The sequence below is a fragment of the Leuciscus leuciscus genome, assembly GCF_965113295.1.
Source record: "Leuciscus leuciscus genome assembly, chromosome: 4".
NCBI lineage: Eukaryota > Metazoa > Chordata > Actinopteri > Cypriniformes > Leuciscidae > Leuciscus > Leuciscus leuciscus.
The window spans coordinates 42,067,082-42,092,296 of record NC_138728.1 but is presented as its reverse complement, the minus strand read 5'-3'; the positions used below and the strand labels follow the sequence as shown (position 1 = coordinate 42,092,296).

Sequence of the window (25,215 nt, the reverse complement as noted above, 5' to 3'; positions counted from 1 at the left end):
TGTTTAAATCACATTTATTATAGCAAGAAAAAAAATATGCGGTGCTGTGTATTGACGATGACATAATCATTGATCCACTGATTTCACCCATATTTAAAGGGATACTTCACCTCTGGAAAGATGAAGGCGAAATTATGAAGAAGAAATGTGAAATTATTAGGGGTGACCCCGAATAGTCGAAGATTCGATGCTTCGATAGGAGGAGCCTGATTCGACTACCGATCTCACGGTCGAATCTTCGCAGAGGTGTTATGAAACGAGGATCATGCCACTTATTTGGCTATATGAGGGCGCTCAATGTCTGATTTCACATAGAACTACCAGTTTTCTGTCAATACGTTAACATTCAGCCTGTTATGATAATGCTGTATATAAAAATGTGCAAAGAAGCTTTTAATAAATATTTTTTAACGTGCGTGAATAAATCCAAACACCCCGTGACAGATTTAAGTTTCACTTTCAATCCGTGACCGACAGAGGAGCATCTTGGCGGCAAGGATCTTTAACAATGTCCGGGATAAGAAAATCTAAAGTGTGGATGTACACCATCAGAAAGGATATTCTCCAAGGCTGGATTTAGCATCAGGAAAACCATGATCGCACTTCTGCCGGCCAACGTTAACAAGTTGGTTTTCCACAGGACATTGTAAAATGCGTAATGTGAAAAAAGCTTTTAAAACGCTTAAAAGGCACTTTAACGTGGCTTAATGTACACAGTACACACTTTATTAAGAAGCCACACTATGTGCAGATAAGCAGATGATGAACGCAATGCGTTCCTCCTATAGTAAAGCGTTTTCATATTTTAATTTAACTATTTTAGGAGATTAAGTCGTTAAACGTTTTTCACGTTACGTGTTTTAGAATGTATTTTATCCGCGCGCACAATTTGAAAAGACTCCAACGGACACAGAGTGAAAGACTTTCAGGATTTGTTCTCTCGATCAGGTACAAGTGGTTTCAAAACTTTTCAGCCGGTTCTAATTTGATTTTTGGATGCTGTGGACATTTTTAGCTAAAAAGACTGCCTCTCCAGTTTAGCATTTATTGTTGTTTCTGCAGTTAAAAAGACAAAGTAGAAAATTCTGGCTACTATCATTATTTTAATAATTTCTTTATTTTTATTTTATTTATTGATCTGTCAGGGTTATCTAATCTAACTATTTGTGGCTTGTGTTTTGAATATATGTTCCCCTGCACTTTAGGCATTTTGCACACATTTGCTCCTCATCTTGTGACTTGATTCTGATTTATTTCGTTTTGTATTTTTATTTATTAGAAAGGTATATTCTGTTCTAATTTAATTCAGTAAATTAATTGTTTATTTTTTCGGTGCATCGATGTTGTGCTGTAGCCTACTTAGAGCCTGCTGGCACAGGTAATTTAGCCGATTTAATTTGATTTGCATGTGAAATGTAAATCCTGTCTGCAGTGTGGCCTTTCTTGAGTTATTTATGTTATTTCTTAGTTTTATTGATCCAAAATGTTTTTATACATTTTCTTCTATATCTTTGTGTGATTTTTCTGAACATCGCGGCTTTGAATTGTTAAAGCCCCGCCCCCATACACATGATTCGACTATTAGTCGACTATAGGCAAGACTTGACGATTCTGATTCGACTATGAAAATCCATAGTCGGGGACACCCCTAGAAATTATTTTTGAATTTGGAGCTTTCTAGACTGAGAAAAGCCAGAAAATGTATTTTTGGCTTATGTGGATGAAAGACAACAACTCCCAGAATGCACTTATTCGCTGCCCTAGGAGGCCACTCCCAAGCCACGCCTACCGGTAAGAGAGCGCAGCAGTTAAACAACAAGGCTTAGCTACTAGTGGGTCTCCCCGGGATTTCGAGATCGCCCCAAAATGTCCGGGATTCGGCTTTTGTGTTCTACAGTCGCCATTCATTATGTTTACTGTGGCGAGCAGGACGAGGCTGAGGGCGCGGGAGAACGATGAGAGGCCGGTGGCGTGATTACTGAGACGCACCGGTCTCGTATCTCTCACGGAGGAGCGGGAATTTTCTTAGCAATGTTAAAACGCACATCAACCGATCACTTGTTTAGCGTTCATGTAAACACTACATTCAGATTCACCAATCGGAATGAATTCAGTTAAATTGAAACAAAAGGTGTGCAGGTAAACAATGAATGGCGACTGCAGAAAGCAAAAGCCGAATCCCGGACATTTTGGACGATCTCGACGGCCGGACATGTCCGGGAAAAAGAGGATGGTAACCCCTACTACTCAGCTTTCTCCTACTACTCAGCTTTCTCCACAGAACAAGAGCCTGCTAGCTTAGCTTCCAAAGAAAGACGGCTGATACTATGTGTACATTCTGTGAGTGAGATCCCACCCTCTATGGGCGGGTTGAAACATGCGGAGCGAGCTCCTCCTACTGGCTGTAGTCTTTAGCCTCTGGCCAAAAAATCTTTCCAGACAAAAAATACATAAATCTCTCGTCTCAGGGGGATATTAGGGTGGAAAGCACGGTCATTCAAAAATACTACAGGTTTTCTACTGATACAAAGCTTAATGCTAAATCCTGAAGTATCCCTTTAATATCTGGTTAAATAGGTGATGTTTATTTACTGTCCATTATTGATTATAGTAGCCCTGTGAATCTACAGCTTGAGATCCAGCAGTGTTGTGATAATCTAAAGGATTTAAAAAATGTTTTTAATTACTGGATCATTCAGACACACACAGACATCAAGAACAGTGACGATCAACAAAAAGCTTCATGCTGCAATGCATGCTGGGTACCAGCCTATACAAAACACATCCATGACTCCCAGCATGTATTTTTGCATGAATAAATTATACAGATGAATTGTCTTAGTATTTTCATTTATTCTTACTATTTTCTTTTTAATTGCTGTTTTGTTGTGACTTTAGTTGCTTGTTTTGTGATGTTCAGAGTTTATTGTCACCATTGTTGAGAATCATACACTGATTCTTAATGTCTGTATTTAAACGTTGCAGTACTTCAGAACTATCTGTGCACAATGTGCTTTTGAAATCATCCAGATGTTTTGATCGTGACAACATTGGTGGATCTGAAACTGTAGAATCACAGGATTATTATAACTAATACCACAGTATAAAACGTAAGTAAATGTGCGTGTGGTAGAACTACTCTTTTCGTAAAAATACACATGTATTCACATGAGATCACGTTGCATATTTATTTGACAAATATCTCTTTTATTCCATTCCCTATAAATTCTATTCTAGTGACTAAATATAGTTAATACATTAATGTTAACAACCTTATTGTAAAGTGTTAACATATTATTACATCTTTGTCGTGTAAACGTACCCTAAGAGTGCAGCACAACCATGCAGATTATGATGATCCATTCCCCAGTAGAAACCACATTATTTACACCAAGTTGAGTTGGCACAGTAGTACATTTGAATGAACTATAGGCACACATGTCAAAAGGGATTTATCACTTACACTAGATAGTGTTACATTAAGCAGCAACAATTTGATACTAGACTCAACACCTCCCCCTTTGCCTTACAGACGAGGTTCATGTTTATAACAGTAGTCTTGCGGGGTGGACTCATTTAAAGTAATGTAATTGTTTGGTTTTAGCCAGGTTTCTGTCAAACACAGCACATCTAGATTATAGTCTGTAATCATATCATTAACAATAAGTGCTTTTGAAGTAAGGGATCGAATATTCAGCAACCCAAGCTTTATCATTTGTTCATCTGTATTATATCTGTTTTTTATGTGTTGAACATCTATCAAATTTTTACACTTAAATGTGTTTGGGAGTTTTTTGCATGTCCTAATTCGGGGAAAAGACACAGTCTCTAAGTGATGATATCTAGGTGAAAGAGGCTCTATGTGATGGGATTTATCTGACCTTGGTGACGTGAGACAGCTGGCAGACGGTCGGTTTAGCCAGTCTGTCTGCTTCCTGACTTGAGCCCCAGATAGTCAAGGTTCAACTCTAAGGCCCTGTCCACAAGAGTCAGCGTGTACAACGTCCATTCACTGATGCACCTTTCAGAAGATGCTCACAACTTTGGCTGCCTTGACAACTGCTGATTATTATACACTCAACCCCCTTTATCCTTAACCGCTCTGTTTAACTGTCGGTCTCGCACATCCGTCATGTTTGTAGTTTTTTTTAAACACTTTTTATTCGTGTTTGTATTTCTAACCGAATCCTCGTCCGCAGCGCAATGGGTTGTGGGCAATATTAGCTGTTAGAGTGTTCACGAATCTGCACTTCGGGTTCTAACCGGAAAAAGTATACCATCCGGGGATCTTTGGCATACTCATTTCAACATACTACAATTTGGGACACACCAATTCTAATTTCAAATACTATTTAGGACGGATGGTATGCTAATTGGGATGCGGTGTTTCTGAACCTATTGACTCATTGAACAGATCCCTCCAAAGTGTGCGGTTAGTTTGGTGGGGGGTAATTGAGAATGAATGGGGGAAAGTACGTGAGAGGAAGCAATGCCGTCCATCGCACTATGATTGGATATGATCGGTTATGTTTGGATACGATAAATCCTGCCTCTAGTTTTCGTGCACGCTCTCGAATCGGCCTGAATGGACAAAATTATGGCATTAATGTGAAGGCTGATTAAAAAGTAAGTAAACTCAGCCATTTAGATATCAGCAGCACTTTACGTCACAACCAAATCAAACTGGAAATGGCCTGAAAACATGAGGACTGTGGGGTTTGTAATGAGCAATCAATGTTGTGAAATGAAAGGTACATCTTCATGTTACAGTGTTTTTCGGAGCATGATGACTAAAGAAAATAAATTGACTATTTAAAAAAAATACAGCTGAACATTACTTCACAAATAAAATATATTTTTTAAGTTGTTACTGCCTTTAGTAATAAAAAAAAAAACCCTGCAAAAACAGTACCTTGACATTTGCGCTTGGTTTTAATAAATGGAACATTTATTACATAGGATATCCTACATAGGGTAAGATATTACATTTGATATACAAAACTGTGAGGACTTTCCCTCATTTTAAAAACACCACTGATATTTATATGCGACAGGCTGAAAGTCGTTGACTTTGCAAGAAGATTGTATGTGCTGAATCATGTATCATAATGCACTGTTTTATGTTACGCTATGCAATTTCTTGGCAACGTTCTTTAATAACTGAGTGTTGCTGTTTGTTGATTCGATGTCTTTATCTTCAGAGTGAAGTTTTGGGGATTAGAAGAGTGCTACAAAAAGAGAAAAGGAAAATGACCATTTCAACGTCTACTGATCAATGATGTGATCATATAAGTTTATAAACTGTCTGTCTCCAAGATTGTAAAAAGTGCTTTGGAATGTGATAAAGTAATTCTCTTTGACTAAATGTGCATAATGGCATTCAAATGTCAATATGATCTCAGTTTGTAAATATTCATATTAGTAAGTCTGTTATGAGAACATGATGGATGTTTAATACTATTGGGAATAGTTCTTTCTACATCTGTCTGTGTTCTAGTTATAATTAATGTAAACTGTGTATTATTTGAAGGTGTAATAGACTGCCGTCACCCTTAAACTTATCCTGAGAAAGCAAAGAAAATGATCAGGTGAGAGGATTTTGACCAAAACCTCTCACAATATGAGTATTTTTATTTCATGGTTAATACTATTGTTGTGGTCATAAAAATAAAAAGCAGCCAGCAATTTTTATGATCCCTCTTAATTTTGCAAAAATTATTAACATTTTACAGATTCGGTAAGGTGTATGAGATTTATTTTATAGTGATGTCCTGAAAATGCTATTTCACATAACAGTGGTTTACGTATAGACTACAAGACAAAATTAAACCTGAATTTACACAATTACCCAATTCCAAAATGTACATATGCTTAATACTGTGTGCTTTTACCTGGATGATCCACTATTTTAATGTTTTGTGATAGTTGTTAAAAAGTTACAAACATTCACTGATGCTCAAAAGGGAAAGTCGACACTTTTAAACAAGATAATCAAAGTCTTTGCTATTCTGTCTTCTGGGAAACATGTCTAATGAAGCTTATGAATGGAAGTACTAAATGAAAAAATAAGATGAGCCCCAATGGGCTAATGTATAATATATGTTTATGTCCAATATATGGGGAAGTTAAAGGTCTATTAAAAAATGATTGAGGTGTTATTGAGGACATTGTTTTCTATGTGCCTGAATATTTAGTCATGGATCCTTAACTTACTATAACATTAAAATCTATCAGGCCTGTTAGCTGAAGCTGTAGCATTTGTGTTCAGGTCATTAAACCTCCCTTGGTCTCAGAAATAAGATTCAGTGAATTGCCATATGTCTATTCAAATAGAATGTTTGCATATCGTCGCTGTCCGATGAAAACCGCGTATGTCCATTTTGCCGATTTTGAGATTTTTCGACGGATAGAATGTCCAGGTTCATTTCAGTATACAGTATGCTTCACATATCTAAATGACCAATGAAAAGTTGTGAAATCATGTCATCTGATTTTCACGTATATCCATTTGGTGTCAAAGCTGTCAATCACGCCGCGTATCTCCCGCCCTGTGGAGGCATCTCGCCGGTCTAAGCGTCTCTGGAAGCTCAGCATTGGATAGCCGAATAACTCTGTGAGGTAAAGTATCAGCAAACGTTTGTTTTTGACAACTGTTCAAGTTTATTATATATTCGCAATATATTCACAACTGTTATTTACCGGTAAATGGTCTAGACGAAGTAATTGTCACTGTTTATTGTGGAGATGTTCACGCACGGGTCTGTTAACTTAAGCAATACTTTTAAGGTAGTCTAATATTTTCCTGACTAATAAATTACTGACACAGTAAAGGGTAGATTTAAATAAAGAATAACGAATTTTAAATAAAGAAAAACTAAATTTAAATAAAGAAAAAAACGAAATTTAAAAAACGAAAAATGAAATTTAAATAAAGAAAAAACGAAATTTAAATAAAGAAAAATGACATTTAAATAAAGAAAAAACGAAAATTAAATAAAGAAAAACCCGAAATTTAAATAAAGAAAAACTAAATTTAAATAAAGAAAAACTAAATTAAGTTAAATTAAAAACGAGATTAATTTAGATTGATAATGGGTAAAAAGGCTAATAGCCTACATGTTGGGTCCGTGTACTTTTTCGTTCATTCATTATTCTATTTCGGAATGAAAGATGAAATGTAAAAAAAAGGGTGCAGCTTGTTTTTTTGTTTTAAAGAAAAAAACAGAAATGGCTGTATTTTTTTGTACATAGCATAGCCTACTTTGTTATGATTTTAGTATCATAATGATTAATAAATGCACGCACAATTATCCGTGAACTTGATTTGAAGCCTTTCAACTTGTGTGTGCAAAATGCAGAATTAAATGAATGTGCAGCAATTTGTACAAATAGAGTCTGTAGGTCTACTATACTGTTAAAAGTATGAAAAGTGAACAGCACGAGTAATAGGATGCACAATTTGAGACGGGTCAAACATGATTTTGACCACTTCATTAAGTTTGGTTTTGTAGAAAACCTTTCTTTAAAGTGAATTTCGTTTTGTATAAATTGTATCTTAATTTTAATAAATTTTTCATCAACCAATTGCCTGGAGTGGATTTAATAAATAAGAAGCAAATATATAGCAGACAATATAATCATGGAGGCGCCCGCGCGGTCACTTGCATTGCACGTTAACTGGAGCGCATCTCATCCTAACTTAACGAAACTCAGTGTATGCCTCACACAGACATGAGAAATACATCAAATACACAAAGCTTGAAAAGTCTTTAAACGAAATAATTCAAAACGAAAAGAAAAAGGCTCTCTGATTATGTATGATTATATGATCATATAGCCTAGCCTATTTTGTGAATTGTTCATTCCCGGTTGGCACACATTTTGCTGCCCTTACAAAAGTGCCGCTCTAGGCAATTGCCTAGTTCGCCTATATGGACGCGCCGGCCCAGCAATGAGTGTTGATTCATTGTCCCTTCATAGTTTGCAAGAGACATTTAATAAACTGAGACGTAGGCTATTTAATAAACTGAGCGTAGCCTATTCATCTGTCAATATGAAACGCGACTTGGCCATTCTAATTAATGATCGGAAGAACGCGTATCGACCACCGTTACTGTAAAATATGCACGTATGTCCATTTAAACTCGATTTTGGTCAAATGTGGATTATATCATTACACTGGCAAGAATATGGTTACATTTAAAGATGCCGTACCAAGTATGACAATGCTACGTTCAACTGCTTTTGAAATTACGGTGTTTTTTTCACTTCCTGAAAAGTAACCGTTTTGGACATACGTGAGTTTCATCGGGCAGCGACGATATATTCAATCATGTCTGGCAACTTATTTTTATTAGGATATATGTAAAAATTAAAGGTAATCTTTTCTGATCTATAAGCAGATTTTGTAAGTGTTAAGTGAATCTTGTAACATGAATAATTTGACACTTTTTTTTGTTGCTATTCAACCATGTACAGTGATGCAAACTATGAGAGTGGAAAGTGTTTTTTTAATCACACAGCTCCCTCTTGTGGTCAACACAGGATAGTGTTACAACATACAGGCCACATCCCAAAATATATCCAGGGCCGTTTGAAGGAATTTGGGGGCCCCAGGCAAAATGGCCATGGAGGCCATTTAAATATCCTAAAGGGGCTGTTTTTTTTTTTTAGGACTTTTTTACCTGTAGGAACAAGTGCAAGAAGACATTTTACAGCATATGCTGACAAAGTTTAGCTTGATTATTCAGAATGAAACATTACTGTTGATGCAAAATCCCTGCATCAAATTACTGTATGTCAACATCCCAGAAGCTTTAATTACAGGTCTACAGGAGCTACTATGGAAATCAGTGGCTGCTGTCAACTGTTTGGTTAGCGACATTCTTCAAAATATCTTCTTTGGTTCTGCAGTAGACAGAAACACATAGGTTTGGAACAAGTGGAGGGTATGTAAGTAAGTATGTAAGAAGGGTTTGTATTTAGAGCAATGGCAACAGCCAAAAATAATAAAAAACTTTATCACCTTTCTGTCATTCCTACAGTTACATAAGCACTATCAGTAACAAGTGTCATAAGCACATTTCAGATCTTATCAGACAATGTCCTTATTCATTGTGTGTGTGTAGAGAGAGAGAGAGAGAGAGAGAGAGAGAGAGAGAGAGAGAGAGAGAGAGAGAGAGAGAGAGAGAGAGAGAGAGAGAGAGAGAGAGAGAGAGAGAGAGAGAGAGAGAGAGAGGGCCTACATTAAATCTTGTTGAATCATATAAGCGTATATTATATTTTATTGTCACACTTTAATGGGAAAATGAATTTATTTCATGAACAAATCAAACACAAACACGTAAGGTTTTTATTTGTACACATAACATTGAAACTATGGAGTGTGTTGTGGTTGCTTCATCTGCCAGAGCTTCTAACACAGGCTTCTGGCTGCTTTATTTTAAATAAGCACCAGATGGCGCTGTTCTCGACCAGTGACACTCTCGAAGCTTTGAATCTTTTCCCGGAACAGTCAGGAGAAAGCCTCATTGACTACGTTTACAAGCTGTTAAAATTCGGGTTATGGTCGGGTTAAGATCACTATTGGGTGTCTGAAACATTCAGAATAACCCGTTTACATGCGTGAGTAGAGAGAGTTACTCCTGTATACATGGAATTTGTAATCAATTGGCAATATCCCGATGTAAACGGCGACGCACGGTTAGCGTCTGGACGTAAGGACAATGTTAAGACGCAATGTGCGTCATTTCCGATTCTTCTTCCTGTATCCAAAGGCAGCAACAACAGCAGCAGCACGCGGATAATGAATAGTTCGGGGCAGACAGCAATCGCCTTTGTTTGCGCTTTCCTCCTCGCTCCAAAAGTGTGGTGCTGTGCTGCGTCTCGCCATGTTCACCTCTACTTCTTGTTTACTTCCGGTATACTGCACGCGGGTTTCTGTATGCGCCGTCTCTACTCAAAAGACCAAGATTCCTTGCGAATAGAACATGCGCAGAACACAAATCAATGTTCCTTTTGATGGCGATATGCCGATACACGTTTACATGACCAAATATTCGGGTTAGAAAAGGGGTACCCCAGGTATCATATCCGGGTTTTTAAAAACCAGGATATGAGCATATCCGGGTTTTTGCCGGTGTTTACATGGCCGCGCGCGACCGGGTTATTGCTAATATCCCGGTTTTGAACGGGTTATTGGCTGCATGTAAACGTAGTCAGTGATTCATGAGGCTTCATTTCCCCATCCCTAGTAAGTCTGCTGTATTTATACCTGAATGATTAACTGAATGCTCTCCACCTGTGCTAATTAGGTTAATTATCTGAACCTGCTCCGCCTGAATTTTGATAATAAAACATCATGTCGTGTGATATCAGTGTTTGGTACTATCTCTTTGCACAAAGCAAAATGTAATTCATAGAACTGAGTGAATGATGATATTAGATATGCTTTGACCTTTACCAAAGGTTTTTGAATTCTTCACAAATGTGAGTTTTGGTATTTTTAAATCTTGCAGTGTTCAAGTCTTTATAAAAAGTGACCTATGTTTATAATTTTTGAAAGCTAATGACTTTAAAAAACAGTTGCAAATATTTGTTGAAGTATGACACTTAACTTTGCATGAATATTCCCAAAATCTTTTCCAGAGTACGTGGTGACCAGGGAGTTTAAAACGTGGATATTGAACTGGTCGAGGTAGCTTTATTACCAGCAAAAGCGTTCACAATCAAAGGAAATTCAGTTTTTTGTTGTGGTTGTTATTTCTGGTGGGGCCCAAAAAAATCACTTGCCTGACTTGATGACATCATTATTAGGCATGTTAATGTGTGGCATTATAATACACCTCAGTCTGTTTGCTGTTCTGTAAGCATACTGAACATGGGTCTGTTGTTGTTGTTTTAAAAGTGGCGTGTGGTCAGCCGTCACATCAAAATACTACGAAACCCTGCATGTAATGGTAGAAGATGGAGTGCTTGATCTGTCAAATCAACTACAGCTCTTTTTTGTGCACTACACAGTTCTTTCACGCCTGAAACTGGACCTGAAGTGCTTCATTGGGAGCTGGAACAACCACCCTATCAGAACAGAAGCAAATCTTACACCAGTACACTCCAGTAGCTGATCCAGATGTAGAGGTATTCTTTAATCATCTATTTAATCATGTTATCTGTATATAATCTATAAAATTCTTAATTTCCTCACCCTTATTTCATTAATAACCTGTGTGAATTATTTTTGGATCTTATGGTATTTGGCATAATATTTAGCTGTTTTTCACATTTTGCTTAATGTCTTTGTTACAATAATAGCTCTTCAGGAGCATGGTAGCAGACCCCTTTGTAAATGTGCCTTACTTGACCACTTGTGATTTGTATAATTTAAAACGCATCTTAATAATATCTGAACATGAGAAAAGTTACATGAGTTTATAACAACGTGGATCCAAGTCATTGACTATTTCAAAATGGTTGACATTTTGACCTACTTAATGTTTCTTTGACTTTGCAGATAATCGAGCAAATGTGTCAACAGCAAACTTCTGATACTGACCCAGAAGATGGTGTGGTGGTTCCAGAGATCCAATGCCCTTTATCTGAACAGAGCCTTGCTGTTCTGCTGGGATTAATTGATCCCCTGACATCATCACTGAACTACCGAGAGCTCTGTCCAGTCACTTGATATTATTCGAAGACTGTGCTTTACTAATATTTGACTTAAAGGTGCCGTAGAATGGATTATTTTATTATTTTATAATGTTTTCTGGGGTGCCCTTATAATGTTAGTATGTTTTTTAGATCAAAATTTGTTATAATTTATAAATAAAAGGCATATTTCCTAGCCTGATTTCATCACCTGATTTGAACACTCAGTTTGAAGGGGCGTGTCTGCTGTGAGACTTCAGTGTTGTTGCCCACTGCTGTGATTGGCTGACATGCTTGCATATGAAATATCTGGCATTACATGTAGAGCTATCTGGAAAACTTTTACTATTACAGCTTTTATACGTTTTTACTATTACAGCTATCGGGATTAACGAATCATGAGAAGTTTAAGTATTTAGATCTATTCCCATCACATAAAAGGTTGCAGTGATGAGCATTGAGCAGATGAGAGCCTGTTGATCACGTGAATGAAGATCTTATCACTGCAACGCGATTTACTGATGCATAAACAGTGTTGAACGACTTTGAGAGAAAGATTATCTGTCTGAACTTGAACAATTACACATCAGAAATTCACATAACCCACTGGTTCTTCAGAGGCTCGGATGAAGGAGCTAAACAAATACTTTTGTGTTCATTTGTACATCCAAACACTGAGCAACTGCCATGCTTCACTCGTTTGCAAGCCATGATGTCTCTCGAGGAAAAAACAATATCGCGCTGGATCTAGATGACACAGTGTAAATTATCGTTAATAAAATCACTAACGTTACTTACCGCTTGCAGGAATATAACGTTAGTTGAAATTGCCCCCTTCGTCAGTATGAGATGTTGAGAGAAGCCTGGCTGCTTGATATTGTTCCAGGTTAGAAAAACAGTCCGTGGTGAAATGGGCAGAGCAACTAACAACTTCGAATTAAACTGTAGCGGTATCCGATTATAGATAGATAGATTATAGATAGATAGATTATAGATAGATCTGCCATTTTCCCTATGATCCTCGCTTGTTTCTTCACCTGCAGAACTTCTGATGATTCGGCTGCGCAGTTTCGCCTGGCACTGAGCATGGGCTGGCATATGCACATTTTTGGAGGCGTACATATTAATGATCCCAACTGTTGCGTCACAGTTGGTGTTATGTGGAGATTCGCCTGTTTTTCAGGGGTGTTTTTCAAAAACGAGATTTAAATAAGAAAGAGAAAACTATGGTGTTTGAGACTCACTGTATGTCATGTCCATGTACTGAACTCTTGTTATTTAACTATGCCAAGATAAATTCAATTTCACATTCTAGGGCACCTTTAACATTAAAAAAAGAAACTTACAAAAACACATGTTACATCAGAAATTTAATTCACAAGAACATCACATGTAACAATGTTTTGGCAAAACTAACTTCATAACAATGTTGTGCAAATTTAAAACTTTGTAAGCCACTCTATTGATAATAAATGATAAAGTAGTTTTTAAAGAGGTCAAATTAAACAATTAAAAGGATGTAAGAGTCTATTAACAAATCTGTTCTAAAGTAAAAGTAAGCTCCCTGTTGCACTGCAATTTTCATGTTTTCTTTAAATTCATTTAAACTTGTTAAATGTGCAGTGGGAAATGTGATTGTGATTGTCTGTGTGCATGCACTGACAACTGGGTGGCAAATTCTGTGGTCTGTGCATATGTGGTCAAATTGAACAGTGATTTTAAAAGCTTATCTCTCTGAAAGAAGCAGATGGTCTATGTGCTTGACCAGACAGCCACTGCATTACTTTTGACACAGAAAGTGCCTCAGAATCTCCATCTAGGGCAGTAAACAATAGACATTGCCTTAACATTTGAGTAACAACAAACTTACCTTCAAGTTCCATAAAAAAATCCTGGAAGTTATTCAAGATTAGCATTTCTTTGCTGTGCTTTAGAGTGCCACTCTCACTCATTTGTGGGTCAAGATGTGACACAATGTAATGAGTACACCTGGAAAAACAGTCCAGAGAGAAAATAAAAAGCCAAATATCATCTAAAGAAAAGTCTGTATGCAGTATTCAAAAATGGGAGTTCAAAAGAGTTTTTCTAACACAGTGGTCCTCAATTCTAGTTCTGGGGACCCACTGCTCTGCACATTTTGTATTGTCTCTTTCTGACACACACTGTTTAGTTCATGGAGCTGTCTCATAACAAGCTGATGACCTGAATCAGGTGCGTAAAAAAACCCCCAATACAAAATGTGCAGGGCTGCGATTCCCAAAAGCATTTGTAACCCTAAGTTGATCATGGCTCCACTGGTGACAATGGTTCTCCCATCAACTTAGGCTAACAATGGTTTTGGGAAACACAGCCCAGAGCAGTGGGTCCCCAGGACTTGAGTTGAGAACCACTGCTCTAATGATTTTTACAAAAGCTATGCACCTTACCTGATCATTGCCACCTTCAAAAACAAAGAGGCCACGGCACACTTCTTTGTTCTTCTCCATGATGTCCACTAGATGGTAAAGTTGGAGGCCCTGACGGAGCTGCTGAAGCATAAGAGTTCTTCGAGCAGAGGCATGCATTGCAATTGCCCTGTATAGAACAGAAACAAACATTGTTTTACAATCTAATAATTATTACTTACATTGTTTGGAAAATAGATTTAAAGGGATAGTTCACCCAAAAATGAAAATGTGATGTTTATCTGCTTACCCACAGGGCATCAGATATAGGTGCCTTTGTTTCTTCAGTAGAACACAAATTATGATTTTTAACTCCAACTGTTGCAGTATGTCAGTCGCATAATGCATGTCAATGGGAACTTCATCTATAAGAGTAAAAAAAACATGCACAAACAAATCCAAATTAAACCCTGCGGCTCTTGACGACACATTGATGTCCTAAGACACGAAACGATACAACTTCTACAGTCAGCAAGTACATTTAAAACTCATGTTCAAAAGGCATTTGCTCTTAATTGGATTATTCTGCAAAAAAATAAAAATATAATAATAAATATAATAATGTTCAAATAATACCTTTGTTTTCTACAGAAAAAGGCATTTACTTTATTTTCTGTTTTACAGAATTTTCTGTTTTTATAGACTCCTTATGTAAGTCTAATCTAAACAATGTTCGATGAACTATTTCTTTAATGACTTAAATTCTTTAATGACACTTACCGAAACAGGCCATTGTCAAGGTCATTTAATGAATACTTAGGCATTTTTCCTTGATCATTTTCTCCTTCGAAGAGCCGGGTCTCTATGCCACTAATCATTTCTATAGTTTAAAAAAAAGAAATAATTCAGCAACATTCCAATATGGAGACAGCAAACAATCTGAGCAGGACGAATTAATTAACATTGCAAAGGTTTTGTGGTCAAGGGTATCAGATGCAAAAATCCTCACCTGTCAGGAATTCTTTACGGAGAGCGCCTGTGTCGACTCCAGCCTCTCCCATGAATGTCACCTTTAAAGTGTGGATTGGGGAGTTAAGCTTTTGTCACTTCCACAGTGACATTCTAGACACACAGTTACTGAATTCTTTGGAGGTGTCAACTTGAGCAGCAAGCCATCGCAGTACATCCTCTTCACTGTCAAATTGTGATTAAAATGGAGTGTTTTAGACAGCATTATGATATACCAGTTATGTTTTCCAAGTACATTATTAAGTAAGAATACTGTTGATACTTTTCTTAAGTAATATACCATGACATTTCTTCTTTTTGTGGCTCCATTATATCAGGGAAGGCCAACTGGACTAAAGAGAAAATGCATGTACAAGTGAAAATTTAAACCATAATCGTTATTTAAACAAACAAAAAAATTGCTTTAGTGCATAAATAAGTAAATCATTTGTACAAAATGTCAGCTGCCAAGTAAACAACTTTGAAATGCAATGTCTAGAATCATGCCACATGTTGATTCTGTTCATAGTATTACCATTACCTATCTAAATCGCCACAAAAACTTGCATGGAGCTCCAATTCCTTCACAGGAAAACTTTGCTAACAAACAGGACACTTTGTGTAAAATACACATTAAAAGAAGTCAGAATAATGTCAGCCCAAGCAACAAGGTAATTACCTTTTCTTTAGTAACAGGAGGTAAATCAGGTGAATCAGGAGGTAGATTAGTCAGCTAGAAATAGAACAAAACATTTAACATACATTTAACATCACATCTGAATGTGTCAAGTCATCAGGCATAGTAAGATTCCGTTTTCCCAAGCCAGCTTTTGCAAAAGCTGCACCTCATCAGCTGGTGAAGGGGCCATGTCTGAATTTTTGTTTAAAAGAAACACTGAAAACACAAAGTCTCTTTGAACCACGCTTAAAAAATCAGGGGGAAAGACCTTCAATAGCTTGAAAGTAAAAATTAGTATTGCATTATTTTTATTACATGAATGTGTTTATTGGGAACACAATGAACCTCAAAATGGCCCCTGACTACTACCACTGCTCTAATTATAAGTGCTAAAATGTATTGTAAATACATGTTAAATACAATGTTGCTGTTTGTCATTGTCATGACTGCAAAACTGAAACCTGGCCACACTGTTTGACTCTGCCCCGACTGCTGAACGGACTGCTGGTTAAGAATTTCAAGTATGTTATGTTTTCATCTGCACCAAGATTTCTGCCTTGCTGTGTAGAATAAAGACCAGTTTTATGGCGGCAAATCAATGACTAAAATAACCGAGCGCACAGCTGATGCTGGCGCGCGCGGTAAATGACTTCCGCGAGAGGAAAACAGATCTACACCAGAGCCCGTCTACGGAGAGCCTGTCCACTCCCTATTAAGCCCTATTGTACCGAATTTTGGTTGTAGTACCACCAGAGTTCCACTGGGGGCGCTTGCCATGAGTGCAAAATGAATGGGAGTCAATGGGGCTAGACGGCTAAATTTGTCTCTTTCACCCGATTGCCGTTGAGAAATCTCAGATGTGATTGTAGATTTTGCAAGTTCAACATGGGTTTTAGGTCGAAAGTTGAATGAACGAGTACTTATGTCGTTTTGATTTCTTACAGGTTGAGTTGTTGTTGCCCATAACACGCTAGCATTCTGCTAATGACGTCAGCATTCTGACGTCACTGACATTTTGAAAGACTTTTTTAAAGCAAATAAGTGACTCTAAAAAATCTAACACCCAGCAATGTGTAATTTCTTTGCATCTCCTTTCGAATACAACATTCAAATTACTAGACAAAAAATTATATCCTGAGAAAAGTGGATTTTGAGGGGTATACCGCCATTGACCTCCATTCATTCTGCACTCGTCCTGTGAGCGCCCTCATATGGAATCAGAGTGGAACTGCAACCAGTTCAAAAGCCGGAAGTGTAGTGAGAGTGAAACTTCTCGCCATATTAGACATTCTCTGTCTACACGCAAGGAAACGGGAACTCGCGAGTTCATTCAAACCCTGCGCGCGCGCATGACATCTCCTCTGCACGCAATACAAGCCCTCGCGCGCGCGCACATGATCATTCCCCACGCTCCCGCGCTTGATCTTCTCTCGCCTTCTGCTTTTGCTCGCTCGAACACTTTTATTTTTGGCAGTCGAGGGACAGGACTTATTGTTTTAATAACCTCAAATGTCATTGATTACTTCCCCTTTTCCAGAAGTCAGTTGTGACTGGACGCCTGTCCAATGACCCATAATTCCCTTGACTTCATACATGAGACATCACTTAATTTGTTTTATTTATTTATGGTTTATTAATGTGTAATGTAATTGAATGCATTGTTAATATAGAATAGATTCTTACCAGATACTTTTATTAATGGAACCAATAACAGATTCTGACTGGCTGGAGATTTGCCAAATGGTTAGTTCCAGTCCACTTCAATGGATTAAACATTTTTATGTAAAACCTTTGAATGTTGATAGATTAGTGTTTCTAGCCAAAAAACTGTAACTTACTGGTTTTTATAGTTCAGTATATAGTAGAAGCTTAGAGTATATAAAACAAACACATACATGTATGCTTATAGTAGGATTTGTGCATTCACAACTGAAACATTTTTGTTTTTTACATAGGAGTTTTATCATAATTAAATGTTTTTATTCATATTTGGCATATAAAAGAGACCCACTTTTATTTTGACCAGAATAAGCTTGCTGCTTATTTATTTATAAATAGTTTTTAAGTTATTTTAAATTGAGTCTATTCAATTATTTTTTTACTTATTGTATGTATATTTGTATATTATTTATTTTCTATACAGTACACTGCTGAAGCTCAGTACATATTTCGATGTCATGTACAGAATGACAATAAATACACTGAACCTGTCAACTGTGACCGGAAAAAATTGGCCTAGTTTTCATTCCTTTTGGACAGGTTTTGAGTCGGATTTGAGCTGCTAATTTTGCTGGTACCTGGCAACCCTGTGCTGCTCTCATAAACAAAAGTGAAAGTAAATGTACAGAGCATGTTTCGCCATTTTAAACAGACAGCTTTGGTTGTTTACGATACAGAATGTAATGTAAATAAATGTTTAATAGAATCATTTATAAAAAGCTCAGACAGGAACTCGAGATCAGCTGAATTATAAAGGCTTTTTAATTACTTTATTTTTGTGATTGTTTGTCACGTAGATCTAGAGTCAGTGGTGGAGATCAAACTGTTCAGCTCGAACATGGATGACGCACTTAAATCCAGAGATGAAGATTCTTTTCCAGAATGCAGGTACTTTGAGTAAACGCATTATATTATAGAAGAGATATCTGTATACAGAAAAAAAAAAAAAAATCTGTTTGTTTTTCAAAGTTTAATATTTATTGAAAACAGTAAAGCATGGGTCTCAAACTCAGTTCCTGGAGAGTTTAGCTCTAGCCCTAATTAAACGCACTTGATCCAGCTAATCATGGTCTTCAGGATTACTAGAGAGCTAAACTCTACAGGACATTGGACCTTCAGGAGATGAATTTGAGAGCACTGCCATTATCCCTCTTTAAGTACTTTTCATAAAAAAAAATGAATAAAAAAAAAACCTTTTGAAGATCCTTATCTTAAAATGTTCTGTTCTGTTTTAGTCCAGTTCAGCAGAAGAGATCAGAAGCAGAGCCCAGCTGTGTGTCTATGAAGAGTGACGGGTCTATTGGTCAGCTATTGGATTTTAAGATTGGAAATACACAGCCTGGACTCAGGTATAACATTTCTATGGAAATATGATTATGATTATAAATTATATATGATTATAGTGCTTTGCTTGTGGGTATTTTTTTTATTATTTGTATCTGAATATGTAACACATACATAAATGTGTATATGTAGCAGAACACTTTACATACCACAGGATCAACCCCGAATAAAGACACCAGTAGTGCCTTTTCTAAAAGTCTGCAAGCATAAAAAGAATTGTGAAACGAGAACAGAGAAGATTGTTGTAACACTGTCACTGTTCTCGTTTCACAACAATATTAACTAGGGCTGAACGATTAATTGCATTTGCAATAATATCGTGATATGATAAAACAATTTTTTATCCGTAAAGGCTGCGATTACACTCTGGTCACGTGACATGTGAGAGTAATGCATCTGCAGAGATAGCATCAACTTGGCACGCTACGCTGTACCTTGACCTGTTGTACAATGGCCTGGTCAATGAGCCTTTAATTGCCTTTATATAACACATAGCCTAATCTGCACTGGCAGAAGTTATGTTTATGAATGCGTCAGATACAAAAACAGCAAGGAGACGGTTTAATAATTTATTGATAATGTTTTCTGTGTTTTCGACTGCAGAGATGAAGTCAAAGATACAGACTCGTCATCTCCGCAGTAGTGGAAGCGCCTATATGCACATTTCATACGGATTAAATAATCTGAGAATATTTGTTTTCAACCTAAATTGTTTGATAATCGCTTGACATTTCAAGCTTTTTATAGATCTATTTCTCAACTTCCTCCCCCACCTTAAAGCTGCTGTATGTAACTTTGTCACTCTACTAAAGCATAAAAATACCATAATATGTCTGCAGATATTTAGGAACTTTTAGTTAAAGATTTAGTTAACATTCTTGTTTCTCTGAAAAAACACTTCTACAGCCAATTGTTTTACTTTGAAATGTGCGTTCTGTGTGTGAATGTCTGTTTTTGCTTTGGTCTGTGTGATCTCGCCCACTGCCAGTTCACCCAATAGTATTTCCACACCCTGGGATGCCAGTTGACAGGAAACACAGAGTATTGCAACCAGCAAACAAACTGGCTCAGAGATTGCAGATTTTACACAACCTAAAAAGCCTCTGTATCCATCTAAAAATCTCGATGAACGAGAGCATATTAAACCGCTGATAAATGAACTCATCAACTTACAGTGTGTAATGCTGCGTCCACACCACAAAATAATCGAGCAGATTTTGGGCCGATATCTCCACTTCCGACAATCCTAGGTAATGTCCCGATTATCTTGATAGTTCTACAGATTATTTGATCATATTTTCCCATGGTGTGAAGTGTGTTAAGAGTGACTGAATCTGCTTGGAAGAACATCGGAGCCGCCCCGATCGCAAATCATAAATATTCAACATGTTGAATATTTACAATCAGAAATTCTAATGTGTGAAGGGGAACCCCGAGGACAAACACGCTCACACTCTGGAGATTACGTGAGACGAAACAACATCGAATCAGAAAGTTTATAACAAATGGCGCAGCACAAAGTTAAATGGATTTGGACAGCAGAGATGGAGGATCAGCTTGTCGATTTGTGGTAACAGCATGAGTGGTTATACAACGTGTCATGTAAAACATACCGCAACAGACTTTACAAGGAGAAGAGTTGGTCAGAAATAGCTTCTGCAATGGATGTACCAAGTAGCTAACCAAATAGCAACAGACTAGATTTGTGTGTGTGTGTGTGTGTGTGTCTGGTTTGACCTACCTTATGATGACCCATATTTATTCAAATGTAGAAATGCAGAAAGTTTTCTGTGTTGGGTAGGTTAGGGAAAGGAGCTAGAAAATGTAATTACCTCAGTATAAAAACCATTACGTGATGTGGTTTTAAAGCTATTCCTTATCCATTTTTTTGGGCCTTCAAAAGTCTTAAATTGCACATGTACCCTGGTAATCCAGAGTTCTCGCGAGAGCACAAATTGAATTTGCTCAGCGAGTTACTCTGGTGTCGAATAATGATGCTCATTAAATATGCCCCTCGATCTGAGCTGCACCAATCACATCGGGTTATCTGATATAGGCGGGCCAGAGGCGAGCTAAACAGATGATGACAGCGCTGCGACGTCGAAGTCATTAGTAAACATTGCAAGACGGCTCTGGATGAACACCAGTTGTTTGCAGTGATGGGAATAACGGCGTTATAAATAAACGGCGTTAGTAACGAGTAATCTAACTAATTACTGCTTCCTCCATTACAACGCCGTTACCGTTACTGTCAATAAAAATGCGGCGTTACTATAATTGAGCTCACTGAAGCGGTTTTCATCCGAGTAGGCTCTCTCTCAGCCATAGGAGCTGCAATGTTTTTTCTCTGGTGTGTGAGTGTTTATGAGGCGCGGGACTCGACAAAAGCGAGGCGAATGCCGCGAGCGTGCTCGACAGTGCACGAGAGAGACCGAGTGTGTCCGAGAACGCGCTCGACAGTGCGCGAGAGAGACCGAGTGTGTCCGAGAACGCGCTCGACAGTGCACGAGAGAGACCGAGTGTGTCCGAGAACGCGCTCGACAGTGCGCGACAGAGACCGAATGTGTCCGAGCATAAATACTTTATTTATAAATAAATTACACATATCAGCATTTGAATAATCTCTGTAGCATATTGGTATCATATGCAATGTTTTAATTAGTTTATATAACATAAACTCCAAAAAAACCTGCAGGGAACGTTCAAACATATTTGTTTGACGGTTGTGAGCACGTGCGGCAAACACGACTAGAATTTGGCTAAAATAACCTCTGATGATGACGTTCTCTGTAGGTTATAAAAATAACCCCCCAAAAGATTATATTGTATTATTATTATTTATGTTGATACATTGTTCAGTATTATATTGAAAGCACTTTTTGTTAAACTTACTATTGTGAGGAAGTTTTATCATTTTAATTATATGCACTAGTGTATGTGTATGTATATTTTTATTAGGCTACTATTTATTTATTTTTGGTACATTTCTTAAGAAGCATAATTTATTTTTAGACTTATTTGTTGGCCAGTTGTGGTCTGTGCAATACATATTAAAAGTTCTAAACCATCCATTGTTTTATTGTTGCACTATAGTAATGATACTATTTTAATATTTAAGTTAATAGGTGTCTCTCACATTGTCCCACAGCAACATTAAAATAGTGTAGATTAGTGTACAATGTTTTATAATAATAAGATGTTCTATTTAGTGTCAATTTCATTCATTTAACATTTCATATTGGGGGTATCCAAGAAATTTCTTATATTTAAACTTTTTTTTAAAAATTTTAAGTAACGCAATAGTTACTTTCCCTGGTAATTAGTTACTTTTGTAATGATGTAATTCAGTTACTAACGCAGTTACTTTTTGTGAGAAGTAACTAGTAACTATAACTAATTACTTTTTTTAAGTAACTTGCCCAACACTGGCTGTTTGAAACGGCTTTGGCCGCTACAATGAACAAGTTAGACTTGGCTTTTTATCTCAAAGAGGAACAGAAGACGGCCCTCGAATCGCTCCTTTGCAAGAAGGGCGTTTTTGCTGTTTTGTGACCGTCTAATCTACCAGTTAGCTCCGCTGGTAGCTAAGCGTATGGGGTTTATTGTTGTGATTGGTCGTAGTGCCCTCGAGCTGGCCGATTTTCATTAGTCGACGCCAGACCATTAATCTTTTAGATTTAGGTCTGGATTTCCAGGCTACATGTGTAGGTCATAGAAATTCAAATTTTCCCGGGGGAGCATGCCCCCCAACCCCCCTAACTACCTCACATTTGAGTGGCAGATGGTAAATATAGGTGGACCAAATATCAATATCAAGCAATATCAACATTCTTCCATCGCAGCACCACAGCGAGCCACTGTCTGAAAGTGAAACAGCAATGTCTTGGCCTGAGAAATCATAAGCTGATGTTGCAACAAGGTGGAACAGCGCATACAACATGGTCTAGAGGTTCTTGGAACAAAAATCTGCAATTTGTGCCAACTTGCTGTCACCAGAAGTCAAAAAAGGAGAGACAGATCTGTGCACTCTCATTGAAACAGATGTGACAAATGCAGAGGATGCTGTGAGGGCATTAAAGCCAATGAAGGATGCAACAACACTGATATAAAAAAAAGCGTAATCCGACAGTTTCTCTCATTGCTCCTCTAAATGCGCTAATTATTTTATATTTGCTTTTATTTTGTGTATTAAAAACACTGCTGAAGTGCAGATTTAGTTTTTTTTTTTTAAAGATTGGCCTCGTTTATTTTGGTTTATAATTTAATTTAATGTTTATACATTTGTTCATATTTAAATGTTTTACAAGAAAGGACACTGCACGATATAAGTACTAAAGTACACTCCCTGCATTATGCACTTTTAGTATTTACTTTTGTGTGTTCTAAATGCTTCTGTGCCCAGACTTGAGTTTTGTTTGATGTTTGATATATTCAATAAGCGTGTTTTCTTGGAGTGGGTAAAATTAAAGGTTAAGTTCATATATCTGACTGATTGTATTTATTGACAAAATTGTATACATGTGAAGTAAAATTTTAAATTGAGGATACAGTGCATCGTCAATGCATCATGATATCGAATTAAACTGAATCGATGACATGATACTCGCAATCGAACCGTGAGACCAATGTAGGTTCACACACACACACACACACACACACACACACACACACACACACACACACATTTATATAATTTAACTGTTCAGTTTACAATTTTTGATGTGTGAAGGAAATTATTATATATTATTATAAATTGTTCATTATAGTGATTTTTTAAATATTAAATTAATTGATGAATACAGTCATTTAAAAGATTAACTTTAATCTCTCTCTGTTTTAGTCCAGTTCAGCAGAAGAGATCAGAAGCAGAGCCCAGCTGTGTGTCTATGAAGAGTGATGGGTCTATTGGTCAGCTATTAGATTTTAAGAGTGGAGATACACCACCTGGTCTCAGGTATAACATTTCTATGGAAATATGATTATAGTAAGATTATGATTACAAATTATGTGTGATTATAGTGCTTTGGTTGTGCCCATGGGTATTTTTATCTTTATCCGATAATGTAACACACACGCACACATATACATATATATATATATATATATATATATATATATATATATATATATATATATATATATATATATATATATATATATATATATGAAGAGGTCAGATGCAAAAGCCTCTAAGTGCCATCTGAAATTTTCTTCTAGAATGATCATTTTTATCAAGCTCGTATATTTAAGTTCAATAATTTCACTTAAATGGCAATGCAAATTACCTATTAATTGTCATTTAAGTGAAATTACTTAACTTAAATATACAAGCTTTATAAAAAGTATCATTCTAGAAGAAAATTTCAGATGGCACTTGTATATATATGAACTCTTCATATATATATATATATATATATATATATACACACATACATACATTTGCTTATTTTATTTGGAATGACTAATACTGATTAAAACAACACAGCATCCAAATATTCACAAAGAGCCTGTAATGTTTCACCTGACAATTCAAACAGTGCTAATAGTCACAACCACATGAATAAATAAATAGCCTATGCATGTTAAGGATAGAGGTGACATCGCCTTCTCCACACATGCACATGCCTATGATTGCTGACACAGAACAGTATCTGGCTATTTGCTTTGAGGTCCCTTTACTCAGTCCAGCAATTTGCAAGCCTCTGACGCATAGTCTGTGCACATGTCCTAGACTACCAAAAATTAGGATTATCAGTTTTGTACTGTAACCACACACTGCTAAAGCATTTGTTAATGACTGGTATTTTAACATTTTCTCAGAAAAACACAAGTCCATGTAAGCATCAAAACAACAACCCACTTCCAGAATCAGAATGTTTTTAGAAAGCTCACTGACAACTACAATGTCTGGAGTATTTGGGTATTCTCTGAGAACACTTCTTAGAGAAGTTTATGTCATCATTCAGATTTGAAAACTAGCTAGTTTGAACAGTCTTATTTGTGTGTATTGCACTTTATCCAGAAACTTTGCGCAGTTCTTGAGCTGTTATGTTTACGATGCGATCACACACACACACACACACACACACACACACACACACACACACACACACACACACACACACACACACACACACACACACACACACACAATTTAACTGTTCGGTTTACAATTTTTGATGCATAGTGAGAAGGAAATTATAATATATTATTATAAATTGTTCATTAAAGTGATTTTTTAAATATTAAATTTATTGATGAATACAGTAATTTAAAAGATTAACTTTAATCTCTCTCTGTTTTAGTCCAGTTCAGCAGAAGAGATCAGAAGCAGAGCCCAGCTGTGTGTCTATGAAGAGTGATGGATCTATTGGTCAGCTATTAGATTTTAAGAGTGGAGATACACAGCCTGGTCTCAGGTATAACATTTCTTTAAAA

The 25,215-nt window shown here is 36.8% G+C and overlaps 1 protein-coding gene and 1 long non-coding RNA gene across 2 annotated transcripts in view; both read left to right on the top strand.

Moving 5' to 3' along the window:
- The first annotated feature begins 10,647 nt into the window (after positions 1-10,647).
- Positions 10,648-11,605, top strand: LOC309496196. The gene is made up of 3 exons (XR_014205052.1): positions 10,648-10,696; positions 11,020-11,136; positions 11,510-11,605. It is a non-coding gene; the product is annotated as an uncharacterized lncRNA (long non-coding RNA).
- A 6,450-nt stretch (positions 11,606-18,055) lies between these two features.
- The window catches only part of LOC309496036 (NACHT, LRR and PYD domains-containing protein 3-like), a 28,761-nt gene continuing 21,601 nt past the window's right edge, over positions 18,056-25,215 (top strand). The window contains exons 1-4 of the mRNA XM_082165955.1: positions 18,056-18,321; positions 18,669-18,782; positions 23,618-23,731; positions 25,083-25,196. Coding sequence (XP_082022081.1) covers positions 18,272-18,321; positions 18,669-18,782; positions 23,618-23,731; positions 25,083-25,196 — 392 coding nt within the window. The 5' untranslated portion in view covers positions 18,056-18,271. The remainder of the gene's footprint in view (positions 18,322-18,668; positions 18,783-23,617; positions 23,732-25,082; positions 25,197-25,215) is intronic.